This window comes from Oncorhynchus kisutch, linkage group LG14 (genome assembly GCF_002021735.2).
Source record: "Oncorhynchus kisutch isolate 150728-3 linkage group LG14, Okis_V2, whole genome shotgun sequence".
Lineage (NCBI taxonomy): Eukaryota > Metazoa > Chordata > Actinopteri > Salmoniformes > Salmonidae > Oncorhynchus > Oncorhynchus kisutch.
This window is the reverse complement of record NC_034187.2, coordinates 27786535-27806699: the sequence shown is the minus strand read 5'-3', so window position 1 is coordinate 27806699 and position 20165 is coordinate 27786535. Positions and strand designations below refer to the sequence as shown.

The 20165-nt window shown below is 42.7% G+C and overlaps 1 protein-coding gene across 1 annotated transcript; it reads left to right on the top strand.

The window, feature by feature from the left end:
• The first annotated feature begins 4910 nt into the window (after window positions 1–4910).
• Window positions 4911–19871, top strand: LOC109904055 (transforming growth factor beta-3 proprotein-like). Its single transcript, XM_020501145.2, has 7 exons — window positions 4911–5734; window positions 15357–15520; window positions 16796–16925; window positions 17073–17180; window positions 17875–18046; window positions 18506–18659; window positions 18778–19871. Exons 1-7 carry the CDS (start codon window positions 5389–5391, stop codon window positions 18934–18936), a joined length of 1233 nt encoding a protein of 410 aa, XP_020356734.1. The 5' UTR covers window positions 4911–5388; the 3' UTR covers window positions 18937–19871.
• The last annotated feature ends 294 nt before the right edge of the window (window positions 19872–20165 follow it).

Sequence of the window (20165 nt, the reverse complement as noted above, 5' to 3'; positions counted from 1 at the left end):
CTGACCTCCTCCTTATCACCCTCAGCACACTCACCCCTCTGTTACACTCACTGACCTCCTTCTCATTAACCTCAACACACTCACCCCTCTGCTACACTAACTGACCTCCTTCTCCTCATCAACCTCAACACACTCACCCCTCTGCTACACTCACTGACCTCCTTCTCATTAACCTCAACACACTTACCCCTCTGCTACACTAACTGACCTCCTTCTCCACATCAACCTCGGCACACTCACCCTTTGGCTACACTCACTGACCTCCTCCTTATCACCCTCAGCACACTCACCCCTCTGTTACACTCACTGACCTCCTTCTCATTAACCTCAACACACTCACCCCTCTGCTACACTCACTGACCTCCTCCTTATCACCCTCAACACACTCACCCCTCTGTTACACTCACTGATCTCCTTCTCATTAACCTCAACACACTCACCCCTCTGTTACACTCACTGACCTCCTTCTCATTAACATCATCACACTTACCCCTCTGCTACACTAACTGACCTCCTTTTCCACATCGACCTCGGCACACTCACCCTTTGGCTACACTCACTGACCTCCTCCTTATCACCCTCAACACACTCACCCCTCTGCTACACTCACTGACCTCCTCCTTATCACCCTCAACACACTCACCCCTCTGTTACACTCACTGATCTCCTTCTCATTAACCTCAACACACTCACCCCTCTGTTACACTCACTGACCTCCTTCTCATTAACCTCAACACACTCACCCCTCTGTTACACTCACTGACCTCCTCCTTATCACCCTCAATACACTCACCCCTCTGTTACACTCACTGACCTCCTTCTCATTAACCTCAACACACTTACCCCTCTGTTACACTCACTGACCTCCTTATCACCCTCAGCACACTCACCCCTCTGTTACACTCACTGACCTCCTCCTTATCACCCTCAACACACTCACCCCTCTGTTACACTCACTGACCTCCTTCTCATTAACCTCAACACACTTACCCCTCTGTTACACTCACTGACCTCCTCCTTATCACCCTCAACACACTCACCCCTCTGTTACACTCACTGACCTCCTTCTCATTAACCTCAACGCACTTACCCCTCTGTTACACTCACTGACCTCCTCCTTATCACCCTCAACACACTCACCCCTCTGTTACACTCACTGACCTCCTTCTCCTCATCAATCTCAGCAGCCAGCAGAGCAGACTTTGTGAACTGAGTCAATCTAATTTAATTATGCTACATTGACTCAGATCAGAGATGGTGGCATAGGAGGAGGTGAAAGGGGTGTGACTGTAGCAGAGGTGAACTGCAGATAAATTCTGGTAGCCACTGTGATGTAATGTCATCCACCCTGAGACTTGAAGTAGTGTCTCCTCCAGTCTATCATGAACCAATCTATATTTTAATGCTGTAAGCATCTTGGCTGCTGGATGATGCCCTCTAATTTTGCACTGATTTGCTTCATTTTGCTACACTTATTGTCTTCCTTCTCTAGTGGTTGGTATGCTAGCTACAAGTGTATTTGATTAGGATTTCTGGCCCAGTCAGCCATACAAGGATGGAATTCATACATTACATAGCTACTTTGCAGCCCATGTAAAAGTTAACCTTCATTGTGGTCACTCTCCAGGGATTTTTTTTCTTGCCTCCACTATTGGTTACACAATGCAGACATGATGGGATTATTATTGGCCTTGTGGGCATGTCCAATGTACTTGTACATGTGGCTTGTCATTTCTGTACGAAAACAGGATTTGCAAATCCTCACACATTGTTTCCATTTTGCTGATATGTTTTCTCCATTTAAAATGAAACTGTAGAAATAGTAAAAGCACTCACACATCTGAGAACGTGTGTGTGTTCATCATTTGCTAATAACTTGAAAGAAAATACAAGTCTGGTTTGATACTGGCAAGATCAGTGTGTGGGTTTTTCTTTTTTTCTTAGACAATTAACAAGGCTAACCATGTTGAAGGACAATTAACAAGGCCGACCATGTTGAAGGATACCAGATGTTACTTCTATAGCTTCTGTACACTTCTCTGATTCAGAGGGGTTGGGTTAAATGCGGAAGACACATTTCAGTTGAATACATTCAGTTGGAGAACCGACTAGGTTAACCATTTCCCTTTCCCTTTACATGCCGTCAGAAAATGTATTTGTGCAAGCCCAACCCTTGTAATGAAGGTAGGCCCTAAAACCTCTACAGGATCAGTGGGTCCCCCGCGGGACGGTTGAGCTAATGTAGGCTGATGTGATTAGCATGAGGTTGTAGGTAACAAGAAGATTTCCCAGGACATAGACATATCTGATATTGGCAGAAAGCTTAAATTCTTGTTAATCTAACTGTGCTGTCCAATTTACAGTATCTATTACAGTGAAAGAATACCATGCTATTGTTTGAGGAGAGTGTACAGTTCTGAACTTGAAAATATAGTAATAAACCAATTAGGCACATTTGGGCAGTCTTGATACAAAATGTTGAACAGAAATGCAATGGTTCAGTGGATCAATCTAAAACTTTGCACATCCACTGCTGCCATTTAGTGGCCAAAATATAAATGGAGCCTGGGCTGGAATATTACATTATGGCCTTTCTCCTTCATTTCAAAGATGATGATACAAAGAAATAAAAAATAAAAACACATGTTTTTTTCATTGAATGATCTTTTACCAGATCTAATGTGTTATATTCTCCTACATGAATTTAACATTTTCACAAACTTCAAAGTGTTTCCTTTCAAATGGTATCAAGAATCTGCATATCCTTGCTTCAGGTTCTGAGCTGCAGGCAGTTAGATTTGGGTATGTCCAAAGTTTGAAAAAAATGGGTCGGATCCTTAGGATGACATGCTCAGGGGAGAGACATTATTAGCACATATCACTATCAAGAGGGTGTGCAGAAATGAATATTTTAGGGTTCATTTGATTTCATTTCAAAATACATGTTGCTTGAAATAAAGTTGATATTTGTTCGCTTCACGTAATGTATCATCCTGGTGTAATTCATATACAGTTCAACATTATCACCACAAGGTGTCAGCGCTAGCATTCGTTTTATTACAAACCGCTAGCTTGGTCTCTAACGTGAGGTCAATAAGACATGCCTAGCACAAGCTAGCGGTTCATTAAAACAACAGTATATTTCTTAATTGAAACTAGCTAAGTGGGCAATATACCTGGGTAAAATATAGTTGCGTTTTGGAGGAAGCAGACGAGGAGCTAAAAGACAGATTAGTGAAGGGGAGAGAGTTCGATAGCGGGGTAATTAGTGCTGCTAGCCAACTTTGATGTAAACAATGCGGCCGTTAAACATTGGACTCGATTGCTAGCTTACGTTGGCTGTCGTGTGAGAAATGTATCTAACTGGCTATCAATGTAAACTAATATTTCTCTACCTCACATTACGCTAGCTCGACTGTGGTTATTTGATGTGCTAGCCAAATGTAACACCACCAGAGCAAACGGGAAATACACGTTGTCTGATTATTTTGTTTAGTGGATCTGGTAGCAACATTTTGAACCTGGTTGTGTGTGCCTATAGAACGTGTTATTGTTTTGACAGTTGAACAGGTTTATAAACACCAACTAAGGTTACCTAGCAACAATAAAATGGTGCAATGAACGCTATGTAGCTAGCTAGCGCCAAAATGAAATGTAACGTAATGTAGATAGTCAGCCAATTAGCCGGAAACAATATGGAAACATGCTATGTAGGCTTACGTTGTCTTTTTTATCGTCATAATTTGAGCCAATTATCAGTCAGGAAAGGAGCCCGTATTAACTTTGTTATTCTTAGCCTTATATGCCCTGTAGTCTGGCATCGCTTTAACAGTTTTGGTATAGCTCATATGAGTTTATGGCATCTGAACCGCAGTTTATTTTTGTTAGTCAATGGATAGTTGGGTGTATGCCAGCAATTGGAGGTTCAGTATTGTTTACTAGATTATTTCCAGTGAATGTTGATTTAAGCCGCTTGGAGTTCCATACATAGAGATACTGATATGGAATCTCTCCCTGCCACCACACCAGTGACTTCATACCACTATATATGTTCATGTCTAAAAAAAATCATGTTACGTCTCAATACATTTTAGTGGTAGAGATTTCTGCAATGTAAAATATCCTATCATGCAGTCCCAAGGGAAGCATGCTGGGTATCGTTTTACACCAAAAGCGACATTGCTGACATTGGATTGTATTAATAATTCGACAAACAACTTTAGCAAAGTTGAAGGACATAGGCACTTGTTGGATATTATGTCTCAGAACCAATAACTCAAACTTTTATTGACCCTTTATTTATACAGAGAATCCCATTTGAGACCAGGATCTCTTTTTCAATCGTGCCCTGTGTTATAACAAACAACAATCCAAACCGCAAACAGATATTACATAAAAATAACAAAACGTTTAAATTATATAGGCCAACAGAGAAACATGATTCGATTTTCAATCACAAACAAATACTGTCAGCATACAGGCTAATACAGGTTTATTATAAATGTATGACAGAAGTACGCCCGTGATATCACTAAATTATCTGAAAATCAAGTAATATGCAGTGGTTTGGTTTTCCCCTAATGTTTTCCACATTAGCTTCACATATCCACTAGGGGGCATACTCTCACTTCTTGAAAATGTACACTGCTCTTGTGTGAACCCAAAAACTATTTTGTGACCTCACGTGTCAGCGTAGGCTATTATTTGTATAAATTGGATAAATACTACAAAGTTCAATCGCAAACAAAACAAGTTGTTTATTTATCTGTCAAACGTGGCACATGGCCTCCAGATAGACAGATATAATCATAGTGTGAAATGCGTACTTCTGCAATGATGATCTGCAGTCCCTCCTTCCCAAACGTCACAACTACGGTTTACTATAAAGTATCAGTGAAGGGACTGCGCGCACATTGAGTACGAGACTCTGGTTGTGCAAAACGGGCAGTAGCGCGAGGGAGACCGGCACTGATTTAACACCAGCAACAGTTGATGAAAAATAAAAAGCAATGGGGAAAGTGAATTTTGTCATGATGAACTAATGAAGAGAGAAAACGAAACACGTCAAGGTTGTGACAGAACATATGAAGAACAAAGACAACAGGTTGAATGAAAAGGGGTCTCAGATAAGATACAATTTCAAGAATGATCTGGACTATTCTTGGAATGCACAGCCGGTTAGCACCCAGATGACACTAGCCCTATCTTGACAAGATGGGATTCCTCGGAGGAAAGAACTCGTTGACCACTTGAATGCAAAGAGATAGAGGGTAACATTTCTCCTGGAATTTAGTCCAAATTATTTTGTGTATTTTTCTGTTTCCACTTTACCATACGTTTAAAAACATATTTCATCATATTGTTAGCTAAGCGAGGGCAGATAGAAATATGCATTTGGGCAAAGCACTTCTGTTTTTCCTCCTGTTGAACTGTGTGACAATGACTTTGTCACTATCCACTTGCACCACTGTGGACATAGACCACATAAAGAAAAAGAGAGTAGAGGCAATCCGAGGACAGATTCTTAGTAAACTTCGAATGACCAGCCCGCCGCAAACAGTGGGTCCGAATCAGGTACCGTTTCAGGTGCTGGCGCTCTATAACAGTACGAAGGAGCTGATCGAGGAGTTGGGGAGAGACAGACAGCAAAGTTGTGGACAGGATAACACGGAGACTGAATATTACGCCAAAGAGATTTACAAGTTCAATATGATTAATGGACCACCAGAAAACAGTAAGTAATGTTCATGTATCTATTTACGCGTTTTACTCATGAAGGCCATTTTTCTATCATGATCATACCAAACAGCTGATCGTGTTGCCACGGTGGCTTCTATTATGTTAGGTATCCTACTGATCAAAAGCCTGATTATTAAATGTAAATAGCCCATTGCTCCATGGTGAAAGGCTATGCAGTCCAGGTCTGATGATGCGCCATTTCTTAAACCTGAATGCCACAGCTGGTGAGCAGCGCATGCATGTAATATGAATTGATAGTGGTTTGCCATGAAAATGAGTAAAAAATCATCGAGGAGCATACCTCTCCAATAAAGACACAAGACAGCAACTTTATGATTTCCCGAAGAAGCCAATTTAGCCTTTTTTTTTTACTCCGCTTTAAAATATAATTCTTCCTACGCCCCTCCAGAGTACAGAGATGTCTATGTGTAATGCAATTTGTCTGTGTTTTATTTATATAATTTGTCATTGTCTCCCTTCAACTGGCCATATGTTAATTCCAGCGGAATTAAATTATAAAAGCATCCGTAGATCTGCAGCATATGCGAAATACTGCAAACACGTAGAGGAAATGTTAACAAATTCTACTAAAAAACGCAAGAACACCTTCGCTTGGCGTGCGTTCCATCCGCCTGAAATGAATTGGCGAACACAATTTAAACGCACACTCGCGTCTCTGAGCAGTGGAAAGACCGCGGGCATTGGAGAGGGCAAAGCAAACAGTCTAATTGGCCAAAGCGCCATTCCTCCCTCATTCCTCACTCAAAAGCCATGGGAACTCCCAATAGCGCACACGGCCGTCTGAGATGCCATTGGAACAATTTTTTTCTAGGACTCCATCGATTTGAGCATCCCTCCAACCACTGTTCCAATTACCCTTTCTTTCCCAAGTCCAAATATGCATTTATCCAAAACCTTTTTTATCAATTGTTTGATTATGTATTGTGTACACTACAGCAAAAAAAGAGAAGATATTGGTTCTATTGAAAAGTTAATTCAGCTGCAAATTGGATTGTGCACTAGAGCATAATTGCTAATCCTAGTTGGCATTACCTGTATAAACCACCCACAACTGATTTTTCCAGTCTAATCAGAGTGAGACGTTTATTGGAAGCTTGCCTCTCTATTGCAGTGAGTTTTCTCAGGGAGGGAATTGTTTACTAAGTGGAAGACTTGGAAGCAGGCCTATTCACTGTTCAGGGGCTGAATCATTGCATCATGTTACTACTTTAAGATCAACATGGCAGGTGTTTCATGCTATTCAAAGACCGAGCTGTGCTTCCTCTGGCAACAGCTCAGGCCCCGTGTCAAATCTGTTTCCTGGGTCCCATTTGTGCATCTGACTCTCAAAATAATAACTACTACAACCACCTTGGTTTAGCGGTGTAGGGACAGGTGCTCTTGTCAGTGTTCCAAACAAGACATTATTTGTCTTTTTATTTAAACAAGCAAACACCTTCAGATCAAATTCATAGAAAGCAATTCACTGTGTTAGTCAGATTTGATGAAATATAACAGAATAAATGACCTGGAATGACATTCACTCTCACGGGATGGATTGTCAAAAAAAACTAACTGAAAGCCACACCTCCAATAAGCCATGACTTAGAGGCGTATGTCACAGTGCTTCTATGTCTATATACACCATACCACTGCCTATTTAATTAGTTCATTTAGCAAACAAGACAGCTCATAATCCCGTGACTTTATCACAGTCAACACACCTTTATTTAGTCTTCAATTAGCTTTAAAAATGCAACATTTTCTCTCAGCCTCAGGGCAAAATGTGTAGAATAGCATGGAATGAGCTATACAACGGCACATTGTCCTCTCTGCCCCATAGCAAAATGTGTATAATTGTAGGAAATTTGATTTTAAAAAGCAACATTTTCTCTCGGCCTCATTACAAAATGTGTAGAGAATAGCATGAGATTAGCTATAAAGCTGCACATTTTTCTCTGTGCCCCATGGCAAAACGTGTACAAAGTTGGCTGGTTTTTGGTGCCCACCCAAATTTATGCAGTCCCACCCACCAACAAATTTTTGGCTACGCCACTGCCTTAGTCAGAGTCCGCAAAACAAACAGAGGTCTGATGTGTGAGCTGTGGGCTGCACCAGTCATGGTCAGGAGCCCTGGTCACATCACCCTGTCAGTCAGGATCAAAGTAAATAAACAGGGCCTATAGGCTACAGTTGTCACTCATTGTCTATGGGACTAGACTCATTCTTTTTCATACACTTACGTAAAAGTACAATGCACTTTCTTTGTCCCTGTTTTTTGTTTGTTTAATTGTTTTACTTGTTAATGTCCAGATACACCCTCCAGAGGAGACTGTAAGGGAGGGAGAGTGTTTATCCTCTCATTAACAAGGCCTGCAGTTTGGACAAATAACCACTTTTCTCTTCCCTCCACTTTCCATTATGTCATTTTCATAAGAAGTATCAGTGAGTGTAATGTCTGTCACCAAAAATCAAATGTTATTGGTCTCGTACACATATTTTTCAGACGCTATAGTGGGTGTAGCGAAATGCTTATGTTCCTAGCTCCAGCAGTGCAGTTAAACCTAACAAAACAATACACAAATATATGCAAAGTCACTTCACCCCCACCCACATGTACAAATTACCTCAACTAACCTGTACCCCCGCACACTGACTCGGTACTGGTACCACCTGTATATAGCCTCGTTATTGTGTTACTTTTTATTATTACTTTTTGTTTTGGTCTAGGTAAATATTTTCTTAACTCTTCTTGAACTGCAAAGTTGGTTAAGGGCTTGTACGTAAGCATTTAATGGTAAAGTCTACACTTGTTGTATTCAGCGCATGTGACAAAAAGTTTGATTTGATTTGAAATCCCCAAAATAAAAAGGGATTTAAGAAATATTAGAACGCTCAACCACGGTAATACAGTAAGGCATATTTTAAATCCATTTCCATAATCTAATGGGTTATACATACACTCTCTTTGGAAAGTGGGAATGTCTTGGATTATTGTCAGTGGTGCTTTTTCACTCTTTTTATTATTCAGTTACAGGGCTGTGTAAGATGAAGCAGAGACTTTTCCTCCCAGACTCATATGCTTTAATAGCTAGAATAATTTGCCAAAATACTCATTGTACCACTAGTTAGGTATCTCTGAATATAAACAGTGTATATAAACAGTAAAGCTGTGGATATGACAAGTGCAGATGGGAGCCATTTGGCAAACACTGGTAGAGGAGCCAAACTAATGACACAAGGGCCAAGCATCTCCATAACCCACAACAGGTTTGGTTTAGGGATTGAACTCCAGTTGTACTCACTCCTCCACATATATTAGCACTCATTCACTGTCTTTATGTTTGCTGTAACATAGGACTGTCCAAAGGCAACCATTGAACCATCTAAGAAAACCACCTGTTGGCTCTCATAGCTGAAAATTAGGCAGAGACAGGTTTCTTTAAAAGAAAAGCTTGTAGTGAGTGGTCAGTCTGGCATATGGCAATCATTGATTCATCGTCGGGAGGATAGAAGGATGTGGACCGGAGCTGAGGACAGCAGTGCTTCTGATATATGGAATAGTAGAAAAGTGATGTCATCCCAGGCAAACAGACAGAGTTCTCTGGTCCATTCCGAAAGACGCCCCCCCCCCCAGCCATTTTTCCCTCTTCATCCTTGATCAAGTGGAAAAAAGCTGTCTTACTTCAGCAGAGAACTCCATCACATTATCTCATCTAACGCAGTCAGCCACAGGCTCCATGTGTAGAGACTTACTCAGGGCAGGAGGGCCTGGTCCACACTAAAGCATTGCGTTTAACCCTTGTGTAGTCTTAACATTCTGTATACTCCCTTGTGTAGTCTTAACATTCTGTATACTCCCCTTGTGTAGTCTTAACATTCTGTATACTCCCCTTGTGTAGTCTTAACATTCTGTATACTCCCCTTGTGTAGTCTTAACATTCGGTATACTCCCCTTGTGTAGTCTTAACATTCTGTATACTCCCCTTGTGTAGTCTTAACATTCTGTATACTCCCTTTGTGTAGTCTTAACATTCTGTATACTCCCCTTGTGTAGTCTTAACATTCTGTATACTCCCCTTGTGTAGTCTTAACATTCTGTATACTCCCCTTGTGTAGTCTTAACATTCTGTATACTCCCCTTGTGTAGTCTTAACATTCTGTATACTCCCCTTGTGTAGTCTTAACATTCTGTATACTCCCCTTGTGTAGTCTTAACATTCTGTATACTCCCCTTGTGTAGTCTTAACATTCTGTATACTCCCCTTGTGTAGTCTTAACATTCTGTATACTCCCCTTGTGTAGTCTTAACATTCGGTATACTCCCCTTGTGTAGTCTTAACATTCTGTATACTCCCCTTGTGTAGTCTTAACATTCTGTATACTCCCTTTGTGTAGTCTTAACATTCTGTATACTCCCCTTGTGTAGTCTTAACATTCTGTATACTCCCCTTGTGTAGTCTTAACATTCTGTATACTCCCCTTGTGTAGTCTTAACATTCTGTATACTCCCCTTGTGTAGTCTTAACATTCTGTATACTCCCCTTGTGTAGTCTTAACATTCTGTATACTCCCCTTGTGTAGTCTTAACATTCTGTATACTCCCCTTGTGTAGTCTTAACATTCTGTATACTCCCCTTGTGTAGTCTTAACATTCTGTATACTCCCCTTGTCCTAAGGGTAAAAATGACTCACCTTCACTAAAGCAGCTTAATTGAATTTTAAACCCCAAATCTATTTTTTCATGAAGAAACAACCACACACATCAACATTTGTTTTCCCTCTTCACAACACAGAAAGATGGGGCAGCAGGTAGCCTAGTGGTTAGAGCATTGGACTAGTAACCGAAAGGTTGCAAGATCAAATCTCTGAGCTGACAAGGTGAAAATCTGTCTTTCTGCCCCTGAACAAGGCACTTTATTAGTTTATACTGCATTATTGACTGTATGTTTGTTTTTACTCCATGTGAAACTCTGTGTCGTTTTATCTGTCGAACTGCTTTGCTTTATCTTGGCCAGGTCGCAATTGTAAATGAGAACTTGTTCTCAACTTGCCTACCTGGTTAAATAAAGGTAAAATAAATAAAATAAATAAATAAACTTAACCCGTCATTGAAAATAAGAATTTGTTCTTAACTGACTTGCCTAGTTAAATAAAGGTTAAAAAAACTGCATTTAATCAGTGGACAACACTCATTTTTATTACATCACACCTGTCATAATTGTTTTCTTTACTAGAGGTTTATTATTATTGCTAAAGGTACTGCATAGGTGTAAAAAAAAAGAAGAAGCAAGAGATAGCACTTGTATAGCCTAAGAAAGTAGCAGAAATGTGCATAAAGTAGTTTTGAATGCATTTTATTGAAGGGAAACAATCTTGAACCTTTTTGGCAACAGTGATATTATTATATACTGTACAATGAGGAATTCAACAACAACAACAACAACATACTAGTCTTCTCCCATTTTTTAAAACGACTGCCCCACCCACAAGGTGTATAAGCAACAACAATAATAATAAAATAATAGATACAAAAATGTGAAGAACTTAAATCAGTCAACTCTAATTAGCACATGTAGGACAGTATGCAAGTGTGTGTGCATGGATTTTGCAGATTTATTCCTCACATGTGCAGCACAAAGTATTTGTTTTACAGTCCTTCTTTGGGGGGAAGAATTGGCATCTCCTCCTCTTGCCTGCCCCAGCTGCTGCCTCAGGTGGATCAGGACAAGATTCAGCCCCCTGAACAGTTTTCACAAGCGCTGCAGAGGCTGCTGTGCGGGGAAGGTGCTCCCTTTGAATGTGTGGGGTTACAAGTGCCTTTCCCAGCTGTTCCAGGAACAACACCCTCTTGTTCCGCTTATCAGGCATCCAGGTAGGGTCGATCTTGTTCCATATCACGAAGGCATTGTATAAGGACACATCAATGATGTTATGGAACATGACCAGGGACCAGTGGGCAGTCATCCTCCTGCAGCTGTAAGTCCCAATCACCTTGTCCAGGTTGTCCACGTCTCCTTTTTAGTGGTTGTAGTCCAGGATGATGGCTGGCTTCCTGTCCTCACGATCGCTGATCTCAGCAGTTTTGTGCAATGTGCTCAGGAGGACCACATTCTTGTTCCTCTTTGGGAGGTAAGAAACTAGAGTGGTAGTGGGGTGAAGGCAAACGTTTGATGAGAAGGCCTCTCTACCCCTTGTTGCGAGGAGTGCAGGGGGGAGCTCATGCTTGTTCTTTCTAACTATGCCAACCATGGTGATCTTCCTCTTCAGGAGCTGCTGGCTAAGTTCAATCAGTAGCACACAATCAAATTACTCATATTGTGTGTGTGTTGTGTAAATGATTTTAACTGCCGGGTCACAAATGACCCTAAGACAATCTTTGTACCCTGGTGGTGTACAGCTTTCATGGAAATATGAACAAAGGCGATGTTTCACTTTTTCAAATGTTGGGGTCACTCTAGGAAAAGTCATCACATTTCAAGTTGAAAAAATAGAATTTAGGGGGTTTTCTCTGCTGTTAAACATAGTGGCTGGTCATTTTTGACCCTTAAGACAACACAAGGGTTAAATGATAGTACCACACACAGGTGATCAAATCTTTGACATAACAGTATGTTTCTATGAGCATGATCAGTACTTCAGTTGCAAGAATTTAGAATTTACTGCTCAAGTTATTACATTTAGTCATCTGGAGTTAGCTGTATTCTTTTATTGACAGATTAGAAAGCATGATTGGTTACTTATTATTTTAAGATGGAAACGTTAGTTGATAAACATGAATATTTATGGCCTTCTGGATAAGCCTTAAGATTAGTTTGATAGGCCATTTAAATACATTATAATACCAGTTTTTGCAGCGCCGTTGACATTTTTCACTGGTAAACAAGGTCCAGACTCCTCAGCAGCTGACCAGCACCTGCTTTCTATGCTTCTCATTTCCTTTGTTTACCTTCACATAGCTTTGGAGAGACTGACATCATGGCACTGGGAATAGACTGATTGCTGGGAGCTTCTATGTGATGTCACCTGCCAGGGTAGGGAGGAGCTAGTGTGGTGGGGCATCCCAGACACAGGAAGCAGAGGGTTTGAGGATGGAGGAGGGCGCAGGGGGAGCAGTGTCTGTCTGGGGTGGAAGCTTTATGAGAAGCTTTAGAGCAGAGATATTTGAAGTCTGTCCCTAGGCCTTCCTATGTGGAGGGTTTCACTACTGTTGCAACCCTTACCTAATACTCTTCTATTGACCATGTTATTGACCTAGAACCCTCAAACTCAACTCTGGACCTCTAAGCCAGTTCCACTGCATTTCTTCATTGTTCCCCCCCAATCAGGGACCGATTTAAACCTGGGACACCAGGTGTGTGCAATTCATTATCAGGTAGAACAGAAAACCAGCAGGCTCTGGACTTTGTAGGGTAAGAGTTGAGTACCCCTGACCTAGAACATAAATATATCTGGTCAACTGCTGAACATTTTGACTACATCACACTTCTGTCAAAGTGTTAGTGGATGGTTTCCAACTGGTCCTCAGAAGTCAGCTTTCTCAGCTCCACAGTCCAGACTCTATGAAAGTCATTGACGACATACTGCCAAAGAAAAGAGAGAGGTTACAAAAAGCAGGACCTCAGTTTCAGTCCCCTGGGAAAAGTGGGAGAGGTGTTTGTACCACTTCATGTGAAGTGCCATGAAAACCATGTATTTACATAGTAGTTACATAAGCAGGTGGTTAGTGTAATTACAGTGTAGATATACAATTCTAAATAGTACTTTGTGTGTAGTATGTAACTGTGATACCTGTTTGTGGTTTGTCATTACACAACAACAACAAAAAAGTTACTATTTTCACAATGAATCTCGAAAGAACAGTGAACCACCTTGAGAAATGGGGAGGGCTACAATGTAATAAAAGTTTGTCGCATTGACAAATAATCTATTTTGAGGGTCCAGAGAAGCTCTTTGGGACATGTTTGGATTATTCCAGATAAAGTCCAGGTCCAGATTCCGCTGATATCAGCATCCTCACGCTGCCGGCCTTAGAACCAGATCTGATAATAGAGAGGAGAGAGACTGTCAATGATCCTGCTGTGTATTTCACTCTAATTATACTAGCTATCCCCTGCACTCACAGCCATGGAACAAATTACCTTCAGACCCTTGGCAAAAATAAGCCTTAATGCGAAATCCACCTAAAACCATTGCAATGGGAAAAATGAGGTCATCCAAAAGGAAACTAAAGACTTGATTAGAATTTCAAATCTCCACTCAAAGTGGGGCTTTCCACCTTCTGTGGGGGAGGCAGAGGGACACAGGAGACGAGAGAGAAAGGGTGTGTGGGACAGGCCAAGGGAGTACGGAGCCCTTATAGATTGTGAGGAAGCACAGGACAGATATTTGGCTAGGGGTGAAGAGTCAAGACTGAAAAGGTCACTTGAAAAAAGTGTGTGGGGGGGGGGAACAGTCAATGGAAATATCGGATAATGGCAAAGCCGCAGTGAAATAGGATTACGGGTCATAGAAAGTTTAGGTAGACGTGTAAGCTCACAATCCATTATACACAAACATCCTTCTCCATTGTTATAAACAGATCTAGATGTCAACCAAAGGTGCAGTGTCCTTGTTAACCACCACAGCGAATCACAGGGTCTCTATTAAAGCTCAGGCTTGGGGTAATAAATTAGCGATGGCTTGGCTGTAAATTAGTGTTTCCACTTAGCTCGTAAAACGCTTGCCGTGTTCTTGTTTTGCTCAACACTGCATGCGCTCGGCCTGTTAAAATAATAAACAATTCAATGGTATTAGGGTTGGAAAAAAAGAAATGCTTCCTTGACTGGCAGTGCAACAGGAAGTATTTCAGAAGAGGGCCATCGAGAAGTGTTCTGTGGCTGTTACTGTAACTACTGTACTGTACTACTGAAGCGGAGTTCACTGTCTGCCTTACACAACCACACCACAGGTTGACAGGACTTGTTCCCCTTCCAATTCATTACTCAATTGATGGCTAAGAAAACTTTAAGGAGCTACTCTGTTATACACTCAGCCCCCTGACAAACAGTCACCGAAGGACTGTCTTTACCCCTTACAAACAACACATTGATAGAACTTGCGTTCTGTATCTACATGCATGTGATTGCACATGTGCGCTGAGCTGGTTGGTTGTTCCAGGGAATGCTTGGCTTCTGTCCTAGCTTTCTGAGCACCTGTTGAGCTCTGGATCGGGAGGGGGGAGGAGCACCCTGCCATCTTAGACCAGCCTATTCAGTTCCACCAACACATGGGACATTTGGTTTTCATTTCATGACTTCAACTTGTTGCTAACTCGCACTGCATGAAGTATAACCAGATGGCCCAAGGCTTAGTTTTATTCACTGGCAATAGTTGAAGAATGGTTAACTGTATTTTGTCTGTTGTGAACAACATTTGTTTATAGTATCAAACACTACGAAATTCAGACGATAGATAAAAGATTGACAAATCATTTTATTTCAAAACAGATTTTAGGCTGTGTACAGAGTGTCGACTTTAGTCACAGTCCTGCTGTGTGTAAGCAGGGAGGATTGCATAATTATAGTGTTTTAAGGTGGCTCACCTTGTCTGTGACTAAAGTGTGTTATGCTCTGCAGATGACCTTCCCTACTGCCCCAAGGGCATCACCTCCAAGGTGTTCCGCTTCAATGTCTCGGCCATGGAGAAGAACTCCACCAACCTCTTCAGAGCCGAGTTCCGAGCCCTTCGTGTCCCCAACTCTAGCGCCAAGAGGAACGAGCAGAGGATTGAGCTCTACCAGGTGTGTGAATGTACTATTTCATTCCCACTGTGCTCAAGCATGCAGGGGGGTCGTGATCCAATTCTCCCATATGGCTCAATGCACATGGGACAGTGTTGGTCTACATGTAGTGTTGGTCTACATGTAGTGTTGGTCTACACCTATTTATACAGGTCCCCTAATTCCCCTCTCCTCTTTTTAAGTGATGATCATTATTCCATGTGCCTCAAGTCAAATGGATTCTACATAAGTCCATTTGTAAAACTTTAAGAGTGTGCTACAGCAGACTCAGAGAAACTCAAGATTACCGTTTTGATATCGCTCCTTTCACAGCTGTCAATCTCCAAGCTTTTGTCCAACCACCCTTTCTTCAAGTTCCATTCGATGTTTTCAACAGGGGATTCAGACATCTGCACCTGGATTTGTGTGTTTAAATGATGTGTGTTTGTCCAGGGATTGTGGGGTGTATGTGGGGTGGCAGGGATGGGTCTTCGCTCAGTTCTCTCATTAATCTCCAGTGAGAGACTTGGAGCCATGATCAGCTGCCAACATTTCCTGCCAGGGAGACAAGCGTCTCCGGCCCGCATACTGCCTGAGGCGAGCTCTGCTCTAGCCAGGGTCGAGCTCAGCTCAGATTGACTGGGGGAGTAAACGGAGCGGCGCCCCCACACATAGCTGGGAGCTGATTGGCAGAGGCTGGCACTGGCCGCACTCTCTCGCTGGGTCTCCTGTTCCCACAGGAAGCCAGATTAGATGCTGACAATGTTCAGGAACCTGGTTATCCAGCCTGCTGTGGGACTAGGCGCTGAGCCCCCAACTTCACTGGCCTCTCCCTGTTCACAGAAACCTTAGGTGCTGTTTAAAGTGTGGCTCTCTACATCCTATGCCTCAGTCCCGCAATTTGAGACGTAGAGTAAAGTACACTTTCATGCTGGTATACAGCACATACTCAGAGACGCTCAGATCTGAATCAATGGCGACTCTAGCACCATATGCAGTGCCTCATCCTGACTAGTGTAAGGAAACCCAGAATGTTGAGAGCCCAATTGTTTGAAGTGCAGATGGGAGGGACAGCCAGGTTCTCATTGGCAGTAGGGCTACACACAGGCATTAACTTGCAAAATGGGGATATCAACACAGGGAGTCACTTTTTCCATGAGGAGAAGACGTTTGGCCCAGGGCATCCTGGAGCGTCTGGCTCAGGCAGAGCTGGCTGGGTTGCAGTCTGGTGTGTGTGTGTGTGGGAGAGAGAGTGAGCATATGCAGCTGGGTCACTCTCTTACCTCTGGCTGGCAGATCCTGCGGCCAGACGACCACATAGCCAAGCAGCGCTACATCGGGGGCAAGAACGCCCTGACCAAAGGAATGCCAGAGTGGGTCTCCTTCGATGTCACAGACACAGTCAGGGAATGGCTCATGTACCGAGGTGAGTGGACTAAAGCCCCAATGTTCCCTGTCTCATACCGTATGTTGCATATCAAAGCATGAGCAAAGGGTATTTGGAAGCTCAAGTTCATTTGGACAAAGAAAAATGGCCTCAAAGTTAAATACCACTTCCTCTTCTTCCCCTCAGAGACCAACCTGGGCTTGGAGATCAGTGTGCACTGCCCCTGCCACACCTTCAACCCCAATGGTGACATCATCGAAAATGTCAACGAGGTGCTAGATGTGAAGTTCAAAGGTTAGATGACACGAGGTGCCTCATTTTGTATGACAAAGCCCCTCTTTCTTTCCGTACGAGCTCTGATTAAGAAAAAGACCCTCTGAAGTCTTATCCAGTGAACATGGGCCTCAATGGTTGATAGTTATTTGGCATTTTTTTATGAGAGAAAGAGAGAAAATATCATGGGAATACAATTGGTCTGGTATCTCACTTAGAATTGGGGGCCCCTAGTCCTGGGAACGCTGCCCTGACTGGCTAGGCCACAAGGAATGTGCTTCCACGGCGCTCAGATGCTTGGCCCCGAATTAAGAAGGGCGTCCGTATCCACCGGCAGCGTCTCTCCTGAGTTCTCTACTGCTTTTGCTATCAGGGGAAGATTGGATGAGCAGACACTAACCCAGGGGGAGGACAGAGGGACCAGCTCTGACTGGTGGAGGAGGAGGAGGAGGAGGAGTGGGGGATGTCTCAAGTCCAGCCTCTCACCAGTGAAGACAATGCTTTTAAAACTTTACAGAAAGTACTACGACTAAAACAGCAGTGATGAATTTAAATTTGGTATAACTTACTCAGACACACTTATGCACAATTTTCTAATGGACTAGGACTGCACTTTAGCTTGAATTAACCAAATGGTCTTGGTCTATGTACCATTTCATCCATTGATGACACTTCCCTCTGAGACATCTGACATCCCTGGATCATCCTCCTGTAGGTGTGGAGGGTGACTACGATGAGAGTCGCTGGGACCTGGGTAGCAGACTGAAGAAGCAGAAGGAGCAGCTCTTCCCTCACCTCATCCTCATGATGCTGCCCCCTCACAGGCTAGACGCCCAGTCCTCATCCCGCAGACGCAAGAGAGCCCTGGACACCAACTACTGCTTCTCGTAAGTAACCACCTCACTCTAGTAATTCAATCACGATTTTAGAGTGCATGTCATATATTTAGATGAAAACTTGCTGCAGGATGAGTAGACACATTTGTGTCCAATAGATGAATAGCCCCTAATTACTCCTGTAAGCAATATAGTAGGTCAAGGTGGATCTCAAATGGCAATGTGTCTTCTCTCATTTCTAATTTACTTGGCAGAGGAGCATTACGCATACAAATAAGCTGGTTAATTTGCTGTCAGTCTCTGGAAAGGCAGAGGCATTACATGTCGAGATCTGTCCCTGTGTTAAAGTGTACGACAGTGAAATAAGGACACACCTTCCAGTGGTATTTCTGGGCTTCTCAGACTGCATGCATGTAGTGAAATATACACAACTTGGAAATAGTGTTTCTCCTTCAGGTAATGTGCATAATTTCTTCATAATTATCACTCTCTCTCCCCTGCCTGCTGTAGTAACTATGAAGAGAACTGCTGTGTGCGACCCCTCTACATTGACTTCCGCCAGCATCTGGGCTGGAGGTGGATCCACGAGCCGAAGGGATACTATGCCAACTTCTGCTCCGGGCCCTGCCCTTACCTACGGAGCGCAGACACCACACACAGCTCGGTGAGACATGACACCACTAATGTACACCACTAATGAGACACGACTTGTACACCACTAATGACTCATTACCCTGTGTTACAAATATTATTATCACACAAACACCTCTATTCCCCTGTAGATGCTGAGTCTGTACAACACCCTGAACCCTGAGGCGTCTGCCTCTCCCTGCTGTGTGCCTCAGGACCTGGAGCCCCTCACCATCCTCTACTACGTAGGCCGCACCCCCAAGGTGGAGCAGCTCTCCAACATGATCGTCAAGTCCTGCAAGTGCAGCTAAGGGCCCCAGCCCAGCACACTGGGATCTGACAGGGCCTGCACGGCGCTGAGGGAGTGGAGGGTGGCGTGCCGTCTGTCCCACCACCAAGAGTACCTCTGTCCACCCTCAACACTCTCTGCCCTCCTCATTCCTCAGCCGAGCACACGCAGAGGGCCTGCAGAGAGAGACGCAGTCCACCACTCTACCCACAATCCCCAGGCTGTGTGTCCAAATGACTTTCAAATACCACTCCAGACCCAGCAATCTCAACGTCAACATAAGTTTTTATTGGCCTTTTACAATGGCTTTTTTCTTTTCAACCTCAAGTGTTTTCCTCATTCTTTTGTCAATATTTCAGCCTTCTGAACTGCCCGTACCTTTGTGCCATATGACCACAGGCATTCAAAGCCAACCTCTGAACAGCGGAAAAGAACAGACGAAAGCTGTTCGAGCCTTGACCACTGCCTACTCAAGGACACACCGTAGTTGCAGTCAAAAAGAGAGACCCACTGAGAACCTGGATTTACAGTGCAAATGACTACATCAAAGGGGCTAAAGCAAAAGCTCTGTCAGGCTTTTGAACCATCCTTTTTAATGGAGGCATAACACAAGGCCTTGACGCACAGAACAGACTGTCTATGCTGGAAACTAGCGTGGTGCGCACCACAGCTCCCTTACATTGTTCGTCTAGGGCAGATGCTGATGGACTCAAGTTACCGGTATCTTAGGAAAAATACAACATGCTGGAAAACAACTTTTATTCAACGACGTATCTTCACGGTTATGTTTACCTCTAATATGCAACAGAATCATGTTTTAAGGGATTTTATTCCCTCAAATGGAGCAGAATTTTCTGTTGTACAAGACGATAAATGTCACTAAGTGAACGTGTAAATGTTTTTATTGCTATTACTCTTAAACACTTTTTAAAATAAAAAAATAGTCTTGGAAGAACAGATGTTATTAAATGTTTGTATCTGAAAGTAATCATAATTTGTGGATATCAGTGTATATTCAGCATTTAGGCTCAGCTCAACAATACAGCTATTCATATTGAGGTCCTAGTCCTGAAGCGTAAAAAGTGTTTACTCTCATAGGTGCTAGAAACGGAAGAGATTGACAACTTTTTTTTATTTTTAAAGATACACTGCAACCATTTAGAGTACAAATAGACACTGGCATGAACAACATATTGCTACCGATATTAATGGACTTGCTTTGAAATGGTCACTATTGGTCACCACAATGTT